Source organism: Rousettus aegyptiacus, unplaced genomic scaffold (assembly GCF_014176215.1).
Source record: "Rousettus aegyptiacus isolate mRouAeg1 unplaced genomic scaffold, mRouAeg1.p scaffold_m13_p_1, whole genome shotgun sequence".
Taxonomy (NCBI): Eukaryota; Metazoa; Chordata; class Mammalia; order Chiroptera; family Pteropodidae; genus Rousettus; species Rousettus aegyptiacus.
Window position 1 is genome coordinate 161,481,828 of NW_023416284.1, and position 21,538 is coordinate 161,503,365.

General features: G+C 32.9%; 2 protein-coding genes across 2 annotated transcripts; both read right to left on the reverse strand.

Annotated features, from left to right (window-relative positions):
- Positions 1-274: 274 nt before the first annotated feature.
- LOC107499943 (trace amine-associated receptor 3) lies at positions 275-1,341 on the reverse strand. Its single transcript, XM_016124615.2, has one exon. It carries the CDS (start codon positions 1,321-1,323, stop codon positions 292-294), a length of 1,032 nt encoding a protein of 343 aa, XP_015980101.1. The 5' UTR covers positions 1,324-1,341; the 3' UTR covers positions 275-291.
- A 9,813-nt stretch (positions 1,342-11,154) lies between these two features.
- Positions 11,155-17,602, reverse strand: LOC107499939 (trace amine-associated receptor 2). The gene is made up of 3 exons (XM_016124610.2): positions 17,575-17,602; positions 16,704-16,807; positions 11,155-12,150 (listed from the first exon to the last, which is right to left on the reverse strand). Exons 1-3 carry the CDS (start codon positions 17,600-17,602, stop codon positions 11,155-11,157), a joined length of 1,128 nt encoding a protein of 375 aa, XP_015980096.2.
- Between the last annotated feature and the right edge of the window lie 3,936 nt (positions 17,603-21,538).

Consider the following 21,538-nt stretch of genomic DNA (forward strand, 5'->3'; position numbering starts at 1 on the left):
TTGTCTCATGTGTATAAGCTGAGCCCGACCTATTCTGAATTATGTTTTATATTTCCTTTGTAAATTTTTCTTACCAGTCAGAGTTGAGTGTTGATTGGATACCATTAATAAGTGGTTAATTGATTGGTTGATCAAAGATACTAAATGTAGCTCTTGTAGCACTTATCTAGATTACTGAAATTTAATAGAATAATATTTGTAGGAATCTGGGGATGTAAAGTATGTGCTTCAGGTCAAAATAACAACACTCTCGTTTTCAATATTCTGTTCACTTTTGAAATGGCTTTTTTATTAATGTGCTTCAGGAAACAGATTTGTAGTTTCTGAATGGGAGCTAAATATTTTTCCTGACACTATATACTTGAGAGCTTTCCGAAACCATGGATAAAAAAAACCATGAATGAGGGGGTTGCAAGTGGAGTTGAAGTACCCAAGCCACACTAAAAGATCAAGCACTATTATGGGAGTGGAATAGTCTAAATATGGGTCGATCAAAACAGCAAGAAAACAAGGCAACCAGCAAGCTAGAAACACCCCCATTACTATACCCAGGGTTTTAGCTGCTTTCCTGTCTTTTTTCTTAGATAGGTTCTTTTTCACTTCTCCTTTTGCGTTTTCAGACATATTGCTAATAATTCGAGCATGTCGCTTGGAAACGATAAAAATTTTGCCATAAATACCAACCATGATGGAGCCAGGAGTAAAGAAACATGTAGTGAACAATATTGTCCCCCAAAATTTGTTAAAAGTAAGTGCACAGAAATTGAAACAAGCAACAAGAATCTCATAGCTCTGCATACCAGAAACATTGGCCTCAGATAGAACCAACCCGAAAGAAAAAAGAGCGGGAGCCGACCAGCAAAATGCTAGCAGTCGCTTTATCATAGAGGTGGTCATTGTGGTTGAGTAGTGTAGAGGGTAACACACAGCATAAAATCGATCAATAGCAATGGAACAGAGGTGGAAAATGGAGGTCAGGCTCAGCATCATGTCAAAGCTTGCATGGAATTTACAAAAGCCATCCCCAAAATACCAACAGCTCTCCACTGATCGCACCATGCTGTATGGCATAATGACAAAACCCAGCAGAAAGTCCGTGGTTGCCATGGAGAGAATGAGAAAATTTGTGGGAGAGTGAAGCTGTTTGAAATGTGATATGGAAATCATGATAACCAAGTTTCCAAAGACAGTGATAACCATGGCGCCAGTCATAATTGAATACATTATCATCCGGACATGAAAAGGACGATTGGTGAGAGGACAGGATTTATTTCCAAATTCTGGACAACTGGATAGGTCTTCAGGAATATAAGTTAGATCCATGGTGCTTTATCTCTTCAAATTCCTAAGAAGATGAATTGGTGTTTCTTCTCTTAAAATGATTCCAGTAAATTTCAGCTCCTAATACGAGTACAACAAAGTTCAAAGTCACTTGTTATTTCAATTATAACTTATTTAATATTTAAAATTATATCAATTGTGCCTGCCTTCTGAACTATTTGCTACATTCAAAAATGAAAAATCTCCACTGCTTACCTTCCCTATTCTAGTTTATTCTATTTCATCTATTGCCATATATTCATTCAACATGAGTTCATGGGTTTATTTATCAACTAGTCAATTCCCAGTAATGTAGCAGAAGCTTTTCAAGAGTTTATTTCTTGTATCTGAGTTATCTAATATAGTCAAATTCATAAAAGCAGAGAATACAATAGTGGTTATCAGGGGCTGGGGGGTGGGGAAATTTTGTTTAATTGGTATACAATTTCAGTTATGCTAGATGGTAAGTTTTAGAGATCTGCTCTACAACATGGTGCCTATAATTAATCATATGGTATTGTGCACTTCAAAATTTATTAAGAGGGTAGATCTCATGTTAAGTATTCTAACCATTAAAAAAAAACATAAAGGGACATGAGAATTCTTTGGAAAGTATTGGATGTATCTATCGCTTTGATCATGATGATGTTCTCACAGGTGTCTTCATATGTCCAAATTGTGTAGTTCTTTGTCTGACAATCACAGCTCAATAAAGTTGTTTATTTTTTTAAAAAAAAAATTATGGTTGACTTTCACCTTGATCAATCACTTCCCTAGAAACTCCTTTGAACCGCAACAAACTAATATCTTTTTCACCATAAAAATACTTAATACATGAAAGCTAAGTAAAACACAATATTTTTCTTTATGCATTCTTTCAATTATTGAAAATCTTCATTTGCAAAAAGACTACACATGGCTCAAGAGTTATAAATGGCACATCGTTATTGAAATTCACGGAAAGCCATGTACCTATGCACTGAACCATACACCGAGGTTGATGTTTCATAGCTTCTCTACTCTGCTTCCTTTCCTTTCCTCTGTCTTCCTCTCCTGTCTTATCCTCTTTATTCTTCTTCCTTATATTTCTTGAGTCTTCTCACTTATCTGAGATTCTAACTAGTGGAGCCCTGTTACATATTCTATGCCCAAGTGACCCATAGGATCACAAATTTCACACTCACAGACTCAGACCAATCAAATCTCATGTGACTCCTGTTGGCCACAGGCATGTCTTTTTGATATACCGTCATGAGGAAAAGAATTCTATCTTGTCCACCACAGGATTCTCAGTACCTTAGTTAGGGCTTACAGCAGGCACTAAATACATATTTTTGGATAAATAAATATATAAACAAATAGTAAATTATGTTCATTAAAAAAAATCTGCATTTTTCCAATAAAAGCAACTGATTCAATATGCTTGAAATTTTGCTACAAATGAATGAACTAGTTCCAGCAGCAAAGTTCATAAAAATATCTTTCGATATTAAACTCCTTCTGATGCTGCTATAAAACAATCCTCTCAGAGTAGCATTTAAACAAACATTGCTGAAAAATTTGCTCTAAACGTACTTTACTGATCCTTTAGGCTAGTGAAAAGAGAACTAAAGATACTGAATCCAGATAAAGCTATGAAAGTAACACAGTGAAAGCTGTATTTGGGAGTAGATGGCAGTTGTGACATAAGAGTCCCCTCAGTATTTTATGGATGTGTTAAGATGGGGTTATAGGCTCTTTTCAGTCACTTATGCGACCTTTAGTGCTTTACCTACCACTAACAGGAGTTGAGGATTTTCTTCCAAGTAAAATTCACGTACTCTCCAAAATGAGAGAAAATACTGTGTTGGAGAGCGCAGACCTACAATTAAACTTGTACAGTATTTAAGTGCATGACGGTGTGTGCAGTTAAAGTATATTATAACCCAGGAAATTCTCTGCCACACCTCAATTGTCCATATGATCTTAATGATCACAGCCACAACATTGAAACAACCTCACACGGGTGTTGCATACAAGCAATTGCTTGATTCTTTTTTTTTAGGATTGAGAGGATTCTATGAGGTGTTTCAACATGAGATCAAAATTTCCATTTTACACACTTATGTTTACATAAAGGAAATCATATACTTGCAGAACTGGAAAAGACCTCAATTGGAATATTTACAAAGATTTATTACATGATGCAGTTTTTAGCCCCCTGGCTATCTTACATTCTACAGTATGGCTTTGAAATCAGGCAGATCTGTATTTGATTATTGGTTCCACAACTTATTAACCACATTATTTTGGATGGTATTCCTGAGTCTCAGTTTCTCCTCTATAAAATATTTTACATGTTTCATTTAAAGATCAAAGATAATGAAGAGCCTATAACCCCACCTTAACACATCCGCAAAATACTGAGGGGACTGTTGTGCCACAACTGCCACCCACTCTCAAATACAGCTTTTATTGTGTTACTTTCATAGCTTTATCTGGATTCAATATCTTTAGTTCTCTTTTCACTAGCCTAAAAGATCAGCAAAGTATGTCTGAAGCAAATATTTCAGCAACGTTTGTTTAAATGCTACTCTAAGGGGGTTACTAGGCACCTACCCAGTAAGCACTCAATGAAGCTCATATTAACCAGGTTTTAAAACTAACAATAATCTTTTGGAAAACTATGTTCTGATTTCTAAATGACTAATTTTCAAGTAAATTATTATTTCATAACTTCCTTATAAGTTTCAAAGTTGTCTATGAAGATATATAAGGTCATTAGCATATTCCTACTTTCCTCCCTGCTTTTCCTCATAAGAATTATGACATTTCCTTCAATTTTATCATTTTTTGAGTCTTCCATGCAACCTATTATGTTGAACCACATAGCCTCTATGACAGTGCCATTTTTGTAAGTCAAAGTGTTCAAATATTAACCATTTGGGAACTTTTCCTTTTCTCCTCAAGTTTCAATTTCAAGTTAGCTGATAAAAAAGTTTATCTCCAGTCACATACTTTAGTAGTCAGATTTTTAATGAAAGATTATGTCATGGAGTTAAAGCTTATTAAATAGAAACTTCAAGGCACTGAACACATTCATTTCAGTAGGAGGATGAGGTGGCCCGACAACAAACTCTAGGTACAAAATCTAATTGTCATTAGCCTTAAAATAGGAATGGCATATAAGATACAATAGAAAATAAAAACTTACGATCCATGGTTCTAATAGGAAGCAAATATTTTCATATGCTATCTACCAGGTACCAACCAACTGACAAGAATGTCACCACTTTTATAAAACATGTTTCTCTCTTCAAAAACTGAACTATTCAAGTAAAAAACTTAAAATTGCCATTGCCACCTATGTATTTATATTTGTACATATGCAGGTACAGATATATAAATTAATCCAAATTATTATTTTTCTCATTTTTATTTTTTGAAAAAACATTAGGTAAAAAAGATCAACAAAGTAAGAAATGAGCAGTTAATGTTATTATTCTTTAATATACTGATTCAGATTAAATGTAATAAGAAACAAATTTTACAGTTTTCTAAATTTGAGCACAAGTTTGCTTAATGTCCATAAATAATGTACTTTTTCTGTCTCTTCTTAAATTCTGGTCACCCTTGTTTTCTGAAATTTAAGGCTGAAGTCTAAAGTATTTCGGTGGGTAACTGCTTAAGGGAAACACATAAAATTTCAAACTAGCTTCTCTGATCACTTTTTAATGCCTGCTCATGGTGTACCATGTAGGAGGAAGAGTTTCTTACCGAAATCAATTTAAAGACATGGAACTAACATTAACAGTAATTATTCCATCATTGCTCTTGCCACATGGTCAGAAGATAATATCCAATTATATATATTTATTAAAAATTGATCCTAAACTGTAAAGTTTCAAATATAAATTCTATTTTTAGAGCTCCAAAATCATTCTTACCCTAAAAGCAAATTCCATTCAAAAAAGAAGACTTGTGTTAATTTTTATTAAACTTGTTAAATAGAAACAACGGGATGTCAGTATAATTTCATGAGTGATTTCAAAATTTAGACTAGTATCTTATATAAATGCATAAGTAGTTTATGTAGTATAATAGAAAAGTAAAGTTTTGAAATTTATAAAAATTTATTATATTAGATCTTTTCTGGTTAATTCTATAATATCAAATATAGGCAATAATGAATATTTAAAGACTATGAAAACCATTTTAGAGATGAAAATAAGTTGACCGTATTCAGATGTATCACTGAAAACTAAGAAAAACAGAAAAAAAAAAGATTTCTTCTATAAATCTACTTAATAACTATCTATCGTAGCTTATACATTGTGACATCAAAAAGTAAAAATAGTATGTGGAAAACTTTTAATGTAAATGACAGACTTATTTCAAAAAGCTCACAGTACACAATAGCCTTATAAAGCCGCATGGCTGTTGGCAGTGAGCGGAGATGAAATATTGAAAATGTTGTCTTCTTAAAAGCAGCCAGGAGAAAGTGACAGTGAATACACTCACAGAACAGGCAGAGCAGCCTTCATTTCAGAGAACAGGAGCAGAAAGAAAAGTGAAAATTAAAATCGAAGCAAAACATCTTCGTTGTAATTAGCTATAAACTATAGCATTATTTGAAAACTAGTAGAAGAGAAGAATCTTCACTAAAACTAAATATCAAAGAATATGTTAGAAGTAGAAGGCCCAAGAGGAATTGATCTAAATAAATCTTTTATCAAGACCGTGAGTACTTGTTTTTGGTGGCTACAAGGAAAAGGGCCTGGGAAAACACACCTTGGCTAGAATATCAGAGCACAGTCTTGCATATTACAAATGTATGTTTCAGCATTTGTTTTGCCTGAAAACGCTGGTAGTAGCCTTTTCACCCTTCAGTCACCCTTCACTAATAGTCCTGCCACATTTGGCTACAGTGGTCTCTACATTGCCCTGCAAATTCCCATTCCGTGGTGGTGCCAACTCTTTTCCTCCACCTGATTGCCAGTCCTTTTATCCCTGATCACTTCAAATTTTGGTTTAAATATCTTTTCTTTCCAGAAACCTGTTTTGACTCTCCCAGTTGGAGTGAATGTCATAATATTATAGACTGCTAAGGTGGCCAAAGATCTTAGAGGCAAGTGTTTCCACTTCCTCATCTTACAGCTGACTTTGATTTCAAATATCTTTGTTCTCTTCTTCTGGCACAGAACTCTAAAAAAACTGCCTTATCTTAACTGTGAATTTCTCAAGAAATTTACAGCTAGTGAGATAACATGCCACTAACCATCTAACCCTTGAAATGTTTAACACAAAGCTGTGTACATGTCAGGAAACAGTAACAGCTTGTTGAATTAAATGAAAAAGAAACACCAACACATTATGAAACCTAGTTAATATGTATCCTGTCTCATGGTATAAAAGACATCTGGTTTGAGAAAGATAAAAATATTAGGAAAACAGTAAATGCTTCTTAGAAAGTAACTAATAAACCTACTTTCAAAACAAATAGCATTCCAAATGAAACCCAGGTAACAATAGAAATTCTGGATGTCTTAAAGTTTCTAAATTACTTGAAAGGCATATTTCCATTGTATTCTCTCACTGTTCCATGTATATTAAATAACAAGACCTTGAGGTAGCAATTGCTACTAAATGCTAGAACCAACATTATAATCCAGGTCTTTTGGCTCCTGTTCCAGTAAACCTCCCACCACCCCTTACCATCTCTAATAAAGGCAATGATTCATTTCTGATCAATTCAGGCAACAAAAAAAGTCTATAGCTTCATCTGCTTATAGTTTCTCCCATCTTGTCCTTTCTAATCAAACTTTGATTCATACATCAGCCATATCATCATCTCCTGGGAACATTTTTGAAAACGAAAAATCTCTGACCCACCCCAAAATGTACTTCTTAGCAAGATACCTATATTATTTGTATGCCCATTGAATTTGAGAAGAAGAGTTCTTGGAAATAGAGAAACTTCATTTTTAGCTTGGGCATCTTTTTATTTGAAATGAGTAAATAACTTGAAGAACAAGGAGAAACTGAATATCTTCAGTAAATGCTACTTGAAAGAGAGAAAAAATGCCAAAAAAAAAAAAAATTAAATATGTAGTGTCTGGCAGTGAACTAAATAGTATATAACAAGATTTTTAATTAAGACATAATATCAGAGGAACGCATTTAAGATTATCGAAATTCATGAGTACCTTTCATTTATAAAATCATGTGTTTCATAGTCCTTATATTTTTGGAAAAATATTTTTTATATTGGCACTACAAGTACATTTATAAATTGCCAAACAAATTTTGATGGAAAATTTAAAAACTTTCTTTCAGTTAAATATTATAATAATTATTTTCCAGTTAAGGAAAAAAAAAAAACCTTCTCTATTGCAACCTATTTGTAACAATTTCTGGTTCTCTTTAAAATTTAATTGTCACTGTGCAATTATTTCAAAGCAGAGAATAAATCGACAATTAAAAAAATAATACGTTTCCACTTATTTTTATTGATTCATTACCTTTCCTCTCCTGAAAAGCTAGTTGTGAATCACTGTGTCTTTTCTGGTGTCTTTGCAGGCAAGGGGTCAGGAAATTCTAAAAAGTTTAGTGTTGAAGATTAAGATATCAGGTTCATATGAGTTTGCTTCTGCTCCCAAGAGAACTGTAGTGAAGAATTCAGATCCAAGAACTCCAAGGGAGGAACTAGCAGCAGAACCCCAGTGGAATTGTTCTTCTAATTTTCCTTCCTGGGGGGATATTGAAATATTCTATGTATTTTTAATGTCCCAGATAGTTCTTGTTTTATTTGTTTGTTTGTTTGGTTGGTTGTTTTTGTTTGTTTGTTTGTTTTTGTTTGTCTTTTTTTTTTTTTAATCAAAGGAAGAATAATTTCATAGTCACTTGGGTTTCAAGCTAGGAAGATAGATACTGAAACTTCTATAAGAAACTTCTATCAATTAGAAATACATTAACTTGTGCAGTTTGAATTAAATGTTGGCTGATATCCAAATGAGGAATAATTGCTGGAATCATAAAAGATTTCTGTTTATATTTTGATTCCCGTACATAATGAGAACATTTTGGGGTGAGAGGGAAGTATTTATTTTTGCTTTAGTGATTTGCACTAGTTTAACTAAAACCCTTGGTAAGTAAAAGAGGGCGAGGGGAAACTGAAAGTGTCACAAATTTTGAAAAAGCGAGTTCAGTAAACAATACAGGGCGAGAAGTCAAGGGATCTGGGTTCTAGACCTGCTTCAATAATTAATTGTACAATCTAGTACAAATCACTAATTTCCCCAGGTTCTTTTTTCTCATCTACAACTTTCTGTAAAATTCGGGGTGTGGAAGGGAGATATTACTTCACTAACACTGGGAAATGAAAGCAGTATGAATGATGGAAGGTAGAAAGCACATAGGAGATTTTATGACTCTTTCGCTAGCACACTGAGTAGGATGACCACACTATGAAACTAAAAAGTGCCATAAAAAGGTCCAGAGAAAATTATGCTCCAGTGAAAGGGGAATAACTGAGCAGAATTACAGAGGGGCTATTTGAATGACGTTGTAAAGTATAAATAGAATTCTAATAGAGAGAAGTATCATAAGAAACTTTATGGCCCACATAGGCCTGCCAAATTTTTATTTTATCTGTAAGCACCAGCATAAACAATAACCACCATCACATATATCATCATTCTGTGAAAAGGACAGTCATAAATTCCTTTCCAACAAATGTCAATAGGCAAGCGTACACCAAGCTATTTAGTTTTATTTTCTATTGTCATTTGTTAGCGAATTGAAAGGTAAATATAATATTAATTCAAAATAATTCTACTTCACAGTAAGGTTAAAATCTATTTTACTCATTTTTTTAGCAATTGATGTTTTAAAATAATGTTCTTTCTGTGTGCATGCATGTTTAAATACCAGAACATAATCATTTCATTAAGAAGAATTACAAAACAAAACAAAACAAAACAAAACAAAACAAAACAAAACAACCTTGTTAGTATCTAACGCCCACGTTAGGGTCTCATAAAACACTTGGTTTTAATTTCTCAGTTCTTGTAAAATCACTTTTCCATTTATTTTGTACTCATAGTCTCTTTTACCATTTCAAAGAAGCTCCACTATTTCACCTTTACCCTATAGGCAAGCAAGGATGGAAGGGCTATAGAAGGTCCAGATATATGTGCAGACCCATTTTTGGTTAGCTAGGCAAGACTAACACTTAAGTTGACAAGAGAAAAGTCACTATTCAATTGCAATCTGTGCAATGAACTAAGGTCATAGCAAATATGTGGGCAATTATGTAAACTTTTCCACAAAGAGAAAAAATTGTTAATTTGTTCACTGAGATATTGAAATTGAAGAAATTAAACCAAAAATATTTTGGTGAAACAGTTAAACTTGCATATATGAAAACACATGCACAAACATATACATATATATATGACTCAAATTAAAAATTCATAAGGTAATATTTACTCTCAATGCAAGTGATATATTTTAGATTATCTATTTTCTTTTATTCTAATTTGTTTTTCATTAAAAATTTTGTTTGCAGTCAGTGGTATACTGGAATCATTTATGCCCACTTGCAAGAATAGGTTAACTTTTCAAAGATTTTGAGAGCCAGCTGACATTACATTCACAGCTTAAAATCAGTTAAATGAAGATTAATATATACATATATATGAACATTTATCAAGAAAATCATCAAATAATACAAATTAGAACTTTTTTTTTCTTTTCAGAGCCAGATGTTAAGCCTTTACCAGTACACCACTGGTTGATGACCACCAAATCAATTTCACAAGTTATTAATGGGTCTCAACTTACAGTTAAAAAGACACTGGATAACAAATACAGCATTAAGTTTCCACTATCCAGAGGTCTCTCCATCCTATAATTAGTTTCCTTTGCTTCCTTCTCTCATTATTCTATTATTCAAACACATATGTATAAATATTAAGCAAAAAGGAATGATGGATTCAAAACACAACTTTTGGGTATATATATATATATATATATATATGTATATATATATATATACTTCACATATATTAAAAGTCAGGATACCAATTAGCAATACAAAATGTGGATGAGCCTGAGGAAGAAAAGAAGACATTGACTAGAATTCTTCTGCTAATAAAATAGAAATTGCTAACTGCTATGATTAAAATGATATGAATGAGAACATTATAATTAAGATGACATAAACGAGAACATGGGTTGAATCTGTGTCCACGATTACACAGTTCCATTCCTCTTTCATTTAAAAAACATTTAATCTCACAAAATCTAGCAAACACTTAACTCTCAGCTAATAAGACTGATTCCTAGTAGAATACGGATTTTTTTGAAATTATCATTTCCATATTTATTTACCTATAATTTTTAATTGTTGATATGTTTCAAAATGCATCTGGTCAGACACAAAGGAAGAAAAAATAAATAGGTATATCATACAAAGTATGTGTGGTGGTGAGACCCTCAGCTTATATTTTAATCCCTTCCAAATAGCATACACGTTTTTGTGCGTCCTCTTCATCCCATTCCTGGCTTTTCTTCATCTCTCTTCACCTTTTTAACATTCTCTTTTCTCTTCCTGAAAGTTGTGGGCATATGAAGTATTCTGAAATGGAGGGATTTTTAATTCAAAGAGAAGACTCTTTTTTTCCCTTCAAGTCTTATAAACTAAGACCTTTCCATGGTAGCCAAAATCACACACACACACACACACACACACACACACACACACACACACATACACACACGCGCACACAAGTTGAGCAACTTCATCTTATGAAGTTCAGTACTTTTTCTTCAATTTTCTCATACAGAATAAGTCTATTCAGTTTCTTTTTGAGTAAACAAATTTGTATTATGGAAGTGCGAGCTGAAAATTTTACCTAGAAAAATATACTTAAGTGCTCTGCGAAACCAGGGGTAGAAGAAACCATATATTAAAGGATTACATGTGGAATTAAAATAGCCAAACCATGTCAAAGCATCAAACAAAACTATAGGAGTAGAGAAGTTCAAAAAGGGATCCAACAAAATCGTAAAGAAACAGGGAAACCAACATAATAAGAAAACACCCATTACTATTCCTAAAGTTTTGGCTGCTTTTTTGTCTTTCCTCATTTGATTATTTTGATTTTCTGGTAAGTTATTGATTGCACGAGAATGTTTTTTGGATACTGCAAAAATTTTCCCATAAATCCCCACCATCACAGACCCAGGAGTGAAGAAACCTGCCATAAATAAGGTGGTCCCCCATAGCTTGTTGAACATCACTGGGCAAGAACTAGAGCAAGCGACTAAGATGTCATAACCCTCTATTCCATCAGCATAGGCCTCGGAGAAGACCACTCCAAATGCAAATGCTCCGGGGACTGACCAGCAAAGAAGTAGTAACCGTTTAATGACCGGAATCGTCATTTTGGTGGAATAACGTAAAGGGTAACAGACAGCATAAAATCTATCAATAGCCACGGAGCAAAGATGGAAAATGGACGTTATGCTAAGCATTAAGTCAAAGCTATAGTGAATCTTGCAAAATGTAAGCCCAAAATACCAGCAATTCTCCACCGATCTGATCATGCTATATGGCATGATGGTAAATCCCAGGAGGAAATCAGTAACCGCCATGGAGAGAATGAGGAAGTTGGTTGGTGTGTGGAGCTGCTTGAAGTAGGAAATGGATATTATCATGGTAAGGTTGCCAAACACCGTGATGAATATGGCCCCTGCCATAAATGAATATATGGCGGCTCGGATACCCAGCGGTCTTTCACTTTCTGAGCAAGATCCATTTTCATATTCAGAGCAATTGAATGTTTCCTTCAGAAAAAGCAGAAACACATGGAATTTTGTAAGATAGATAAAATATTGTTTTACATAGTTTTTATAGGAAACTCAAGAAAGACATGGTGGACTCAAGGAAGATACTTTATGCTGAAATATTAGTTATGATCTTTCTCACTTATCTTAATCTTTATTTGCAACTTCATAGAATTCTAACCATAGTTTAAATGATCGTTATTTCTTTATATTTTTCTTAATTCAAATTATACCACCAATATTTAGTAAGCTCTTAATTTATTCCAGGACCTGAGATTAAAAAGAAAGAGGAGGAGAAGAAACAGGTTTACTGCTGAACTTGTAATAATTGATCCTCTTTGTGTGCATAGGAAGAAATACATATATATTAGATGATACATTTATTTCTTTAAATAAGTTAGGAACACATATCAGATTTGATTTGATCGGAGTCTATTGCCTTGTGGGACTAAGAAGTTATTATTTAAAAAATAGTTTTATTCATCTATTCTATTATTTTCACCATGCTTCAATGTTTTTCATGCTAAGGTTATTTGAAAGAGAAGAAATCATTGAAGAATGTCTAATGATCCAGCAGAATTGTCCTCTTCAATTAATCATGAAGCCTTGCTAAGCATCTCACCAGCAAGGATAGCTAAATCAGAGGTGGGCAAAGTCCAAAGTTGGGCCATGCCCACCTCTTTGTGAAGAGCAGGTGTTTAGCGAGCTTTGGAAAACAAGGCATCTCCACTACGACAAAAACAAATAGCTCATGCTGTGTTGACCTAGTATCATTTTACTTATAAAATCAGTGTGCTACCATTTGAATATATATTTGGAATGTAATATGTTTATAAATGTTGGTACATTTCTATTTTAATGTACACTAAGGAGAAAAAGCACTATCTAAATACAAAGCATTTCTATTAATATTGCAGAAAGGCTTTAGCCATCAATGACTTCACGCATGTCATATCTGACCAATTACTAATAGATAAACCAATAAGTTCTCAGCCTCTGTGATGTAAGAGCACCATCACACATTACTGTTTATTGAATGCTTACAGTACAAGAGATACAATGAAAAGAACAAAAAAGCATGAACTAGTCCCTGGCTGCAGAGAGTCTATAAAACAGTTGAAGAGAAAAAACATGTGAAAGTTAACTAGTTCTGCACCACTGATAAGAAAGCAATAGATGTGATTAATTGACCAAAGAGAGGTCTCAACAAAATCTAAAATTAAAGATCGAAACTAGACAAGAGAATTTCAGGCTGGAGCAGACAAGAATGTTCCAGTGAGGGTGGGACTTTTGATTTAGCTCTCAGTGGATGTGTGGGATTTGAACAGAAGAGAAAGAAGCCTATTCCAAGCAAAAGGAAGGCTGAAGAAAAAACATAACGTTGTTAGGAGACCTCTAAAACCATTCTCACAGTCTCTGAAAATGACAGAGAAATTAGGGGCTGAGGAAAAGGTAGTGTGGGGGAAAGAAGGGTTTCTAATTTCCTTGTTGTCCCTCAAGTGGGTGTTTTTAGCCAGCATAGAGTTGGAGGAACTTTCCTACTTGTTTCTCAAATTTAAGGAGTGATTTTAAAAAGAAAAAATAAATAAATAAAGGAATTAAATTAGCAACAGAAGAATGAATACAGATTTGAAATTAAAAGCTTTTCCCAGCTCATTTAAGTGTTGAGTCCCAGGCAATTTCACTCCTTATCCTTTCTGCTCTGGGGTCGCATTCCCACCTGTGCAGAATCAATGATCTAATAGTGAGGAGGGACATATTTCAGCAATGGAACTAAAGTTGGAGACAGGGGCATATGGGTAATTATAACTACATAATGTGTTTGAGGTCTCTACCAACTAATGTCCTAACTGCTGTTTATAGAAACGACAGACTTATCCCTGAAAAACGCTTTTTTTAAAAACATTTTTATCCAAAAATTTCTAAAATGTATACAGCTGATTCTCAAACTTTACTCATTTTTAGCAGCTACCACAGGGATTTCTAATATGTATATAGCATTTATCTCCTGTTTCTTCTAACATCTTCCCAGGAAAAAAGGAGAAAAGAGGAGAAAGGTAGGTAGACAAGGAATATTCCCCCATCTTGTTACCAAGTTTTTCAACTGCTTGTTATTCCTTGTTAGCCACCTGCTGACCAGTTAAGCATGATCACAGAAGAAAATACTGGGAGAAAATGCAGTTTTATGAAATAGAAAGGAAGGTTTGAATCACATTGAAGGTACTCATTGAGAAGCATGAGATAGCCAAAGAAAATATTGTTGGTTTATTTTAAATCACTTTATTTCTTGGAAAACTAAGAGAAATGTCAAATAATTTCATTTTAATGAAAATGGCATAAACACACAATATTCTTGTGCTAAAAACAACACCACAACACACATTTTAAGATTTAGTTGCAAAATTCTTTTTGTTCCTGGCTTAGGGATTGATGTTATTAATCACCTTACCATCCCTCTTTTGGAGAAGTCTTACTCAATTCTTCTAAGCATCAAATTATAAGGTATGGAGCTTGCTTCCCTTTCCTTTTAACATTCAGGAACTTGAATTAACCAATCAACTCTAGGCGCTATAATAAAATTCTTTGAAGCACATAATACGATGCTTACATTGCTAATGTGTATTTGTATTCCCCATACACTCGTCATAAAGGGAAGGAGCACTTTAGATGACTATCTGGTGAGCTCATCAAATAGTACTTTTAAGCACATTGCATTCATCATTATCCATGGTGTATTTGGCATGTTTCTTGCATGTGACATCTATCATCAGTCTAAACCTTCAATGGTCATATCTTTCACACCTTTCAGATTGATCGTCTGTGAAAGCTAAATGCATAAAACAATATTTTTAAGACTATACTCGTCAAGTGTCATTTATTTTTCTATTTTTTAAACCTGTCAATAGAAGCACATACAGATACCAGAATTGCAACATAATTAAATGGCAAGTTTGGGCTTTTCTTCATTACTGTTATGTTTATACGAAAAGCACAAAAATTAAAGATTTGGAACATAAAGAATTGCTTGCCTATTTATCTTAACTTTTCTGATTTTTCTAATGTATTCTCATTTCTTTTTACCTTATCATTAAATTTGCTAAAGATTCATATAAAGATTCATACTAAAGATTCATCTGCTTTGGCAACCACATTTTAAACTTTTAAGAGACATTATGAAGTCTTTCTCCCTGCCAATCATTCTTTCTGCTTTCCTTGAATTGTTTTCCCTTACCAAAGCTATTGATTGCTTTCAGTTGTCCAATTTCCATCAAATATTAAATATGAATGAATTTTAATATATGAAATAATGCATATTAACAGCCTGAGCACAATGTCTGACATTTAAAGAGCTCTAGCAAAGGTGACTTTCCTCTCCTCCTTCTTTCTTTCTTCCTTGTTAATATAAACACCACATTCAATAACATATTTAACCAAAACAATTTCTCCTAAGAAAGCAATGGCAGGGGGCTGTATGTAAAAATCCCAGGTAACGCCCTCAACTCTCTGCTTCACTTGAGTGAACACTAAGTGATAAAGAATGTACTCAGCCACTAATAAAGAGGTAACCCTTTCTAGAACTGTAAATCTTCTTCCCAGAACATGTTCCACTGCCAAAAGGTAGCACACTATCCTGTTCGCATATTTTAAAAGGCTCTGTATTTTATTACAAATTCGTATTAAGTTCTGAAACTATAAGCTACCACATTCCTACACATTCTCTCTACACATGACCAAAACACCACCAAAAATAAAAATAAAAAAAATCAATGAACCAGCAATGCTATGGCATCATTAGGATGACATTTTACTTCTTTAAGCAAACCTGAAGGAAGAAAAAACACAGATTTGTCCTAATCCCTTCTCCCCATACCTGTTGCATTGTAGAAGGTGCCATTGTTAAACTCCTTACTGAAGGAACTTTATTTCTTTGTTTCTTTCTAACTACTGTGAATGCTTATATGGAAGTAGAAAACCTGAACTATGTGATTTTGTGCTGCTCAAGAACTTAACAATTAGTCTCAAGGGAATTGTGTCTGAAAAGTTAAAACAAAAGCAAAAATAAATCCTACCTTTCTAAAGTTTAACAGCTTAATGAGCCTAAACCCCTCCATCCTCTCAGGTGTCTCTGCTTACCTAAGTTTTCATCACCTGCAACACCGAGAGCTCTAAGTCTGCTATTATATAACTAACTATAAAGCACATCTGAACCATTGAGTCATCGGTGGCCCTAAGGAACCCGATCCCAAGTACACATGGATGGGATTAGTAATTCAGGTAGAAAAACAGATATATGCCTTCCATCTTTTTAGGAAAATCTGAGACTTTCACAATATATATTTTGTCTCACATTTAGTCACTGAGAAGAGGCCTTACCATCCATTGTTTTTTTCTTTTTTCCTTCATATAAATGTGACTAAAAGTATAAATCTCATCAACCTTCTTCGACCTGGAATAATGGGGCATAATTATTATCTCTTTAAGGAACTCGCATAATAGTACCAAAATCTTCTCAGATGCTATTGGCTTAAATCTATTCATAAATTAGAGTCTACATTTTTGAACAATGTTCTTTTAAAATGTGAAAGTTCATTTTGCAGGGATGGGATAGTTTGTGAGGCAACACACCCAAGATGTGGATGAAATATAATACTGATTACTAGAAGACATCAAGGTCCTACTTGAATTATAATTAGTCTATTCTGTGTGATCTCGGCTTGGCTCAGGGCTGCTGCTTGGGCATGCAATTTGTTCAGTCAACTGGAACTTGAACTCCAAAGAGCCCATGATTAGTTTAATGCTTTGCAGTCACCCTCTTGAAATTCTTAATAATTTTTTTTTTAACAAAGAACTCTGTATTTTCATTCTGCAATGGTCATCACAAATTATGTGGCTGATCCTCATGCAATCTTTCTCAGGAGCTCTTTTTGAAGATAAGAAAGAGTAACTTAAAAAAATCTCTTTTCATTTCAGAACACATTCATATCTACATTAGGATATAATGAGAAAATGTATGTGAAAGTATTTTAAAAGAAAGCTTTATGAATATTAGCATTGTTGTTTGCCAAGAAGTAGAACTTAATTTTTTTTTTTTTACTAGCAGAAGATTTACTATTCAAAAATTGTTAAAAACTGTCTCTTCTTGGGGAGACAGTAAGTTATTTTGGATAAACCTTCTTAGTTCTGTAAAGAATTACTTAAGCATTCTCTTTTAATCATGTAAGTAAGAGTCAAGTAGCAAGGGCAGTCAGAACTTAAACTGTTGTTTTTTTAAGAGGTAAGGAGGCAGCCTGGAGTAAAAGCAATGAATCTTGTGTTCTTTCCTTTTGGCGTTTACTGCTATTAGACCACATCTAATAATCTAAAATATACATTTTGGCCCAGCTGGCAAGCAAGAACACAAAGGCTTTATTGATTGAGACTGACCATGAGGAAGAGTAGAAGGAGGATTCATGGTGCAGAGTTAAAACCAAATCCTAGAAATGATGTATGGCTGAGCCTTGAAAATCCTTCTGAAACAGCCTCTCTAAACCAGAGGGCAAGATTTAAAAGAGCTCTCTGGTGAATGTAAGTATAAATGCGCAGCAGTCTATTCCTCTTCCTTCAAGCCCTGAGAAATTGTGGCTTTCTCTAATAGTTGCATAGCTCCACATCATTGAGGATGGAATGACATTGTTTTCCAACTGGGTGGCCACCTTTTTTTAAGAGTGACACCTTGTGGCAGCTTAGAACTAAATTTTTAGATTCAGTTCTCAGAGAATATGAAAAACTCAAAGAGATATGGGAAAACTGGCTAATTAATTTAAATAATACAAAGACATATGACTTTATTTTGTACCTCAAGCTGGAGAAAAGGGATCTATAACTAACACAAGTGGTCACATTTTTAATGGGACTCGTATGTACAGAAATTAAATTAGCCACAGTTATGCTACCAGTGACTTGCTTGTTTCTTTGTTTGTAACATAACACCCATCACTATGAACTAGGTCGACTAGTTTACGTGCATCTATATGCTACTTTCTGCCCATTATCTCAGGTAGCTATTGCCTTGAATTTTGTTTCTTTTGTATTTTTAATAATTTTATCATGTATATTTGTATAATTAAATTGTTGGATATAATTGTTTTTAGAACTCTGTAAATGGTTATTATGCAATTCATTATCTTTTGAAGTTAGTTTTGTTCTTATTTTTCTACTCAACTTTATACCATATGTAACTATAGTTCATTAATTTTCACTGTCCTATAATAATCTGCTTTTATCTTATCAATGACTATTTGAATTATTTCTAGTTCTTTTGCTATTATGGAGAATGTTATTTCGAATATTCTGATGCAAGTCTGGTGTATAAATTCAAGAGATTTTCTTGGAGATATATATAATTGCAGAATCAACAATATGAATATTCAACTTCACAAGATAAGAAAAACATTGTATTTCAAAATGGCTGTGCTAATTTGCATTCTCACAATCAATATTCAGAAATTCTATTGACCTACATCCAACTCATGGTCAGGGTTTAATTTTTGACAATTAAATGAGTGAAAAGTGGTATTTTATTGCAGTCTTGAGTTTCATTTTCCTGATTACCTAGGAGGTAGAGCATTTATTCATATTTATTATCCTAAATTGTTTCTCCTGTGAAATAGTGTCCATTTTTTTTTTGCACACTTTCTTTTTCTTTTTGATTTATAGAATTATTTTTATATTCTTAATAATACCTCTTATATATATAGCAAATATATTCTCCCAGTGAATACTCTGCCTTTTCTTTATCTTTAGATATTTTTTGATAAACAGTTCTTCTATATCAATGAATTTATCAATTATTTATGTTTCTTCTAACTGTATTTTAAAATTTCTTCCCTACTTAAAAGTCAGAAAAATATCCTCATATTTTCTACTGAAAAGTTAAAGTTTTATTTTTAACATGTAAGTTTTTACTTCATCTGAAATTGTGTATGGTATAAAGTAAGGATATACTTTATTTTTTATATATAAACCATAAATCATATATATAGATATACACATATATATATACACACACACTCATATGCAGACACACATTTATGTATATGTGAACATGTGTATGATCTGGTCTGCATGATCTGGCTTCTGGCTACTATTTGACCTCATCTTCTACAACTCTCCTTCTTAAAAAGAAAATATCAGATTTGATGGAAAAAAATCCAACTCTATGCTGTTTTAAAGAGATACATCTAAAACATAAGAATACAGAAATTTGGAAAATAAAAAAGATAGAAAAACATTCCAAACAAATAGAAACAAAGGAAAATTTGTGTCATATCAATATCAGACAATAAATATGTTAAAACAAAAAGTGTTAGTAGTAAAAAAGATAAGTTCCGCTTACCAAGATGATAAAACTACATTTAATAGCAGTCTTCAAATCTATAATAAAAAATGACCAAACTACAAGGGAAAACAGACAAACTCCACAATCCTTGTGGTAAATTTTAACACACATCTATCAATAATTTAGAGAATAACTAAATATCAGTAAGATTCTAAAAAAGCTAGATCTAATGAAAATATGTAGACTTCTGTATGAAACACCTGCTGAGCGCAGTTTTCTCAGGCATACACAAAATAGTTGCAAAAATTGATGAAATATTGGGATACAAATTCAGATCTCAACTAATTTCAAAGGACTGAAATCACATATATCATGTTCTCTGAGCACAACACAATTAAGATAGAAATAAATAACAAAATGATAATTAGAAAAACTCCCTGTCTTCAGATATTAAAAGATATAGTTTAAATAACTTAATGACCAAAGAAGGAATCCAATATTGAAATTAGAATTCACTTTGAACTGGAAAAATGAAAATGAATGAAGGCTTGAAAGAGTTAGCTAAAGCAGAACTTAAAGGGATAATTTTTCTCTTACTTGCTCATATTACAAAAAAAGAAAGCATGAAAAATAACTACATAACCATATAAATTAAGAAGTTAGAAAAAACAGTGGAATATCAAAAAAAGAGAAAAAAGCAGAAGGAAAGAAATAATAAAAATAAGAGCAGTAATTGATACAGAAAACCAACATACAATAGAAAGGATGAACAAAGCCTAATTTTTTTTAAGAAAGAGAGAGAAAATAAATAATATTAAGACAATATTAGAAACAAAATAAGTATATAAATGTGTAATATTCAGCAAATATTAAATAGATAAGACATTATGAACAACTTTATGCCAATAAATTTGAAAATCTGTGTGTGAAACAGACAAATTCTAGAAAAACATGATTTATAAAAACTGACTCAAAATAAACAGTGAACAGTCTATTCTACAGTGCGTGTTTCTATAACACAAATTAGTTTATACCCAATTGGCACATAGCAGGGTGATGTCAGTATAATTCAGATATGTTGAATCTTTTGTGATTTTTCCCCCAACACATTAATGTTTTAAAGTGATTATGGCAAATGTTCTCACAATTGAAGAAAAAGCTTTAGCAATATACAGAGACCTTAAGAATCTTTCTAAAATACAAGTAGTGCTGCTTTAGTGTTTTAAAAATGACTGCAATTTCCACAGCATTAAACTATCTGGTGAGGCTAAGAGTAAAGATAAAACATTGCAAAAGCATGTCCTTCTGTGTTAATTTTTTGACTAATGATCAATAAATAGCATTCCTTAAGTTAGATATTTTTATTTTTTATTTTTGTATACTGATCTTTATTGGAAGCAAAGGTACTCATGGATCTACAATTTGAAGGAGCAAGCATTGAGCCCCTGGCAAAGAAGCTGACTCACTGACTGTGAAGCTGAGTGCAAATTCCAGCAAAAATTTACTCTACTAATGTCTTCATTAAGATTATTATTGTTTTCGTTAGGGTTCTCATTAAAGAGCCACATAGTACTTGAGGAATCTGCCATGAATCTGATTTTTCTCATTTACTCTGTTATTCATAGTGCAAAAATTTAAGAACATTGGCTTTTCAGATGCCCACACATTATGTGAAAACAGAAACACCTGTGACTAAATAGTCTGTGACCATTAAAATGAATTAATATTTTCAAATGTTCACATAAAGAAAATTGCATATCCAGATGGTTTTCATGGCAAATTCTACTGAATGTTCAAGAACCAAATAATGTTCATCATCTTACATAAATTGTTCAGGACACAGGAAATGGTAAATTAGCCAGATGATTTTATGAGATTAACATAAACTTCATACAAATCCTGACAAGGATCTACAAGATAGGAAAATTAAAGTTTATTCTTACTCATAAACATAGATGTAACAGTCTATAGATTTCTGAGTTATTTTTTAGAAAGATTAATTATGCCTATGATTGCTGACCCTGATCTGTAAGCATGGTTTGACATTTAGACATTATGACATCACTTGAC

Excerpts from the sequence above, each read along its gene's own strand:
- LOC107499943 (XM_016124615.2), bottom strand. The coding sequence starts at position 1,323 with ATGGATCTAACTTATATTCCTGAAGACCTATCCAGTTGTCCAGAATTT.
- LOC107499939 (XM_016124610.2), bottom strand. The coding sequence starts at position 17,602 with ATGAATCCTCCTTCTACTCTTCCTCATG. Across the intron at positions 16,808-17,574 it reads TCCTTCTACTCTTCCTCATG|TAATCAGTATTATATTTCAT; the intron begins GTCAGTCTCAAT and ends GATGTCTTCTAG. Across the intron at positions 12,151-16,703 it reads AAAGAACATTGTTCAAAAAT|GAAACATTCAATTGCTCTGA; the intron begins GTAGACTCTAAT and ends CTTTTTCTGAAG.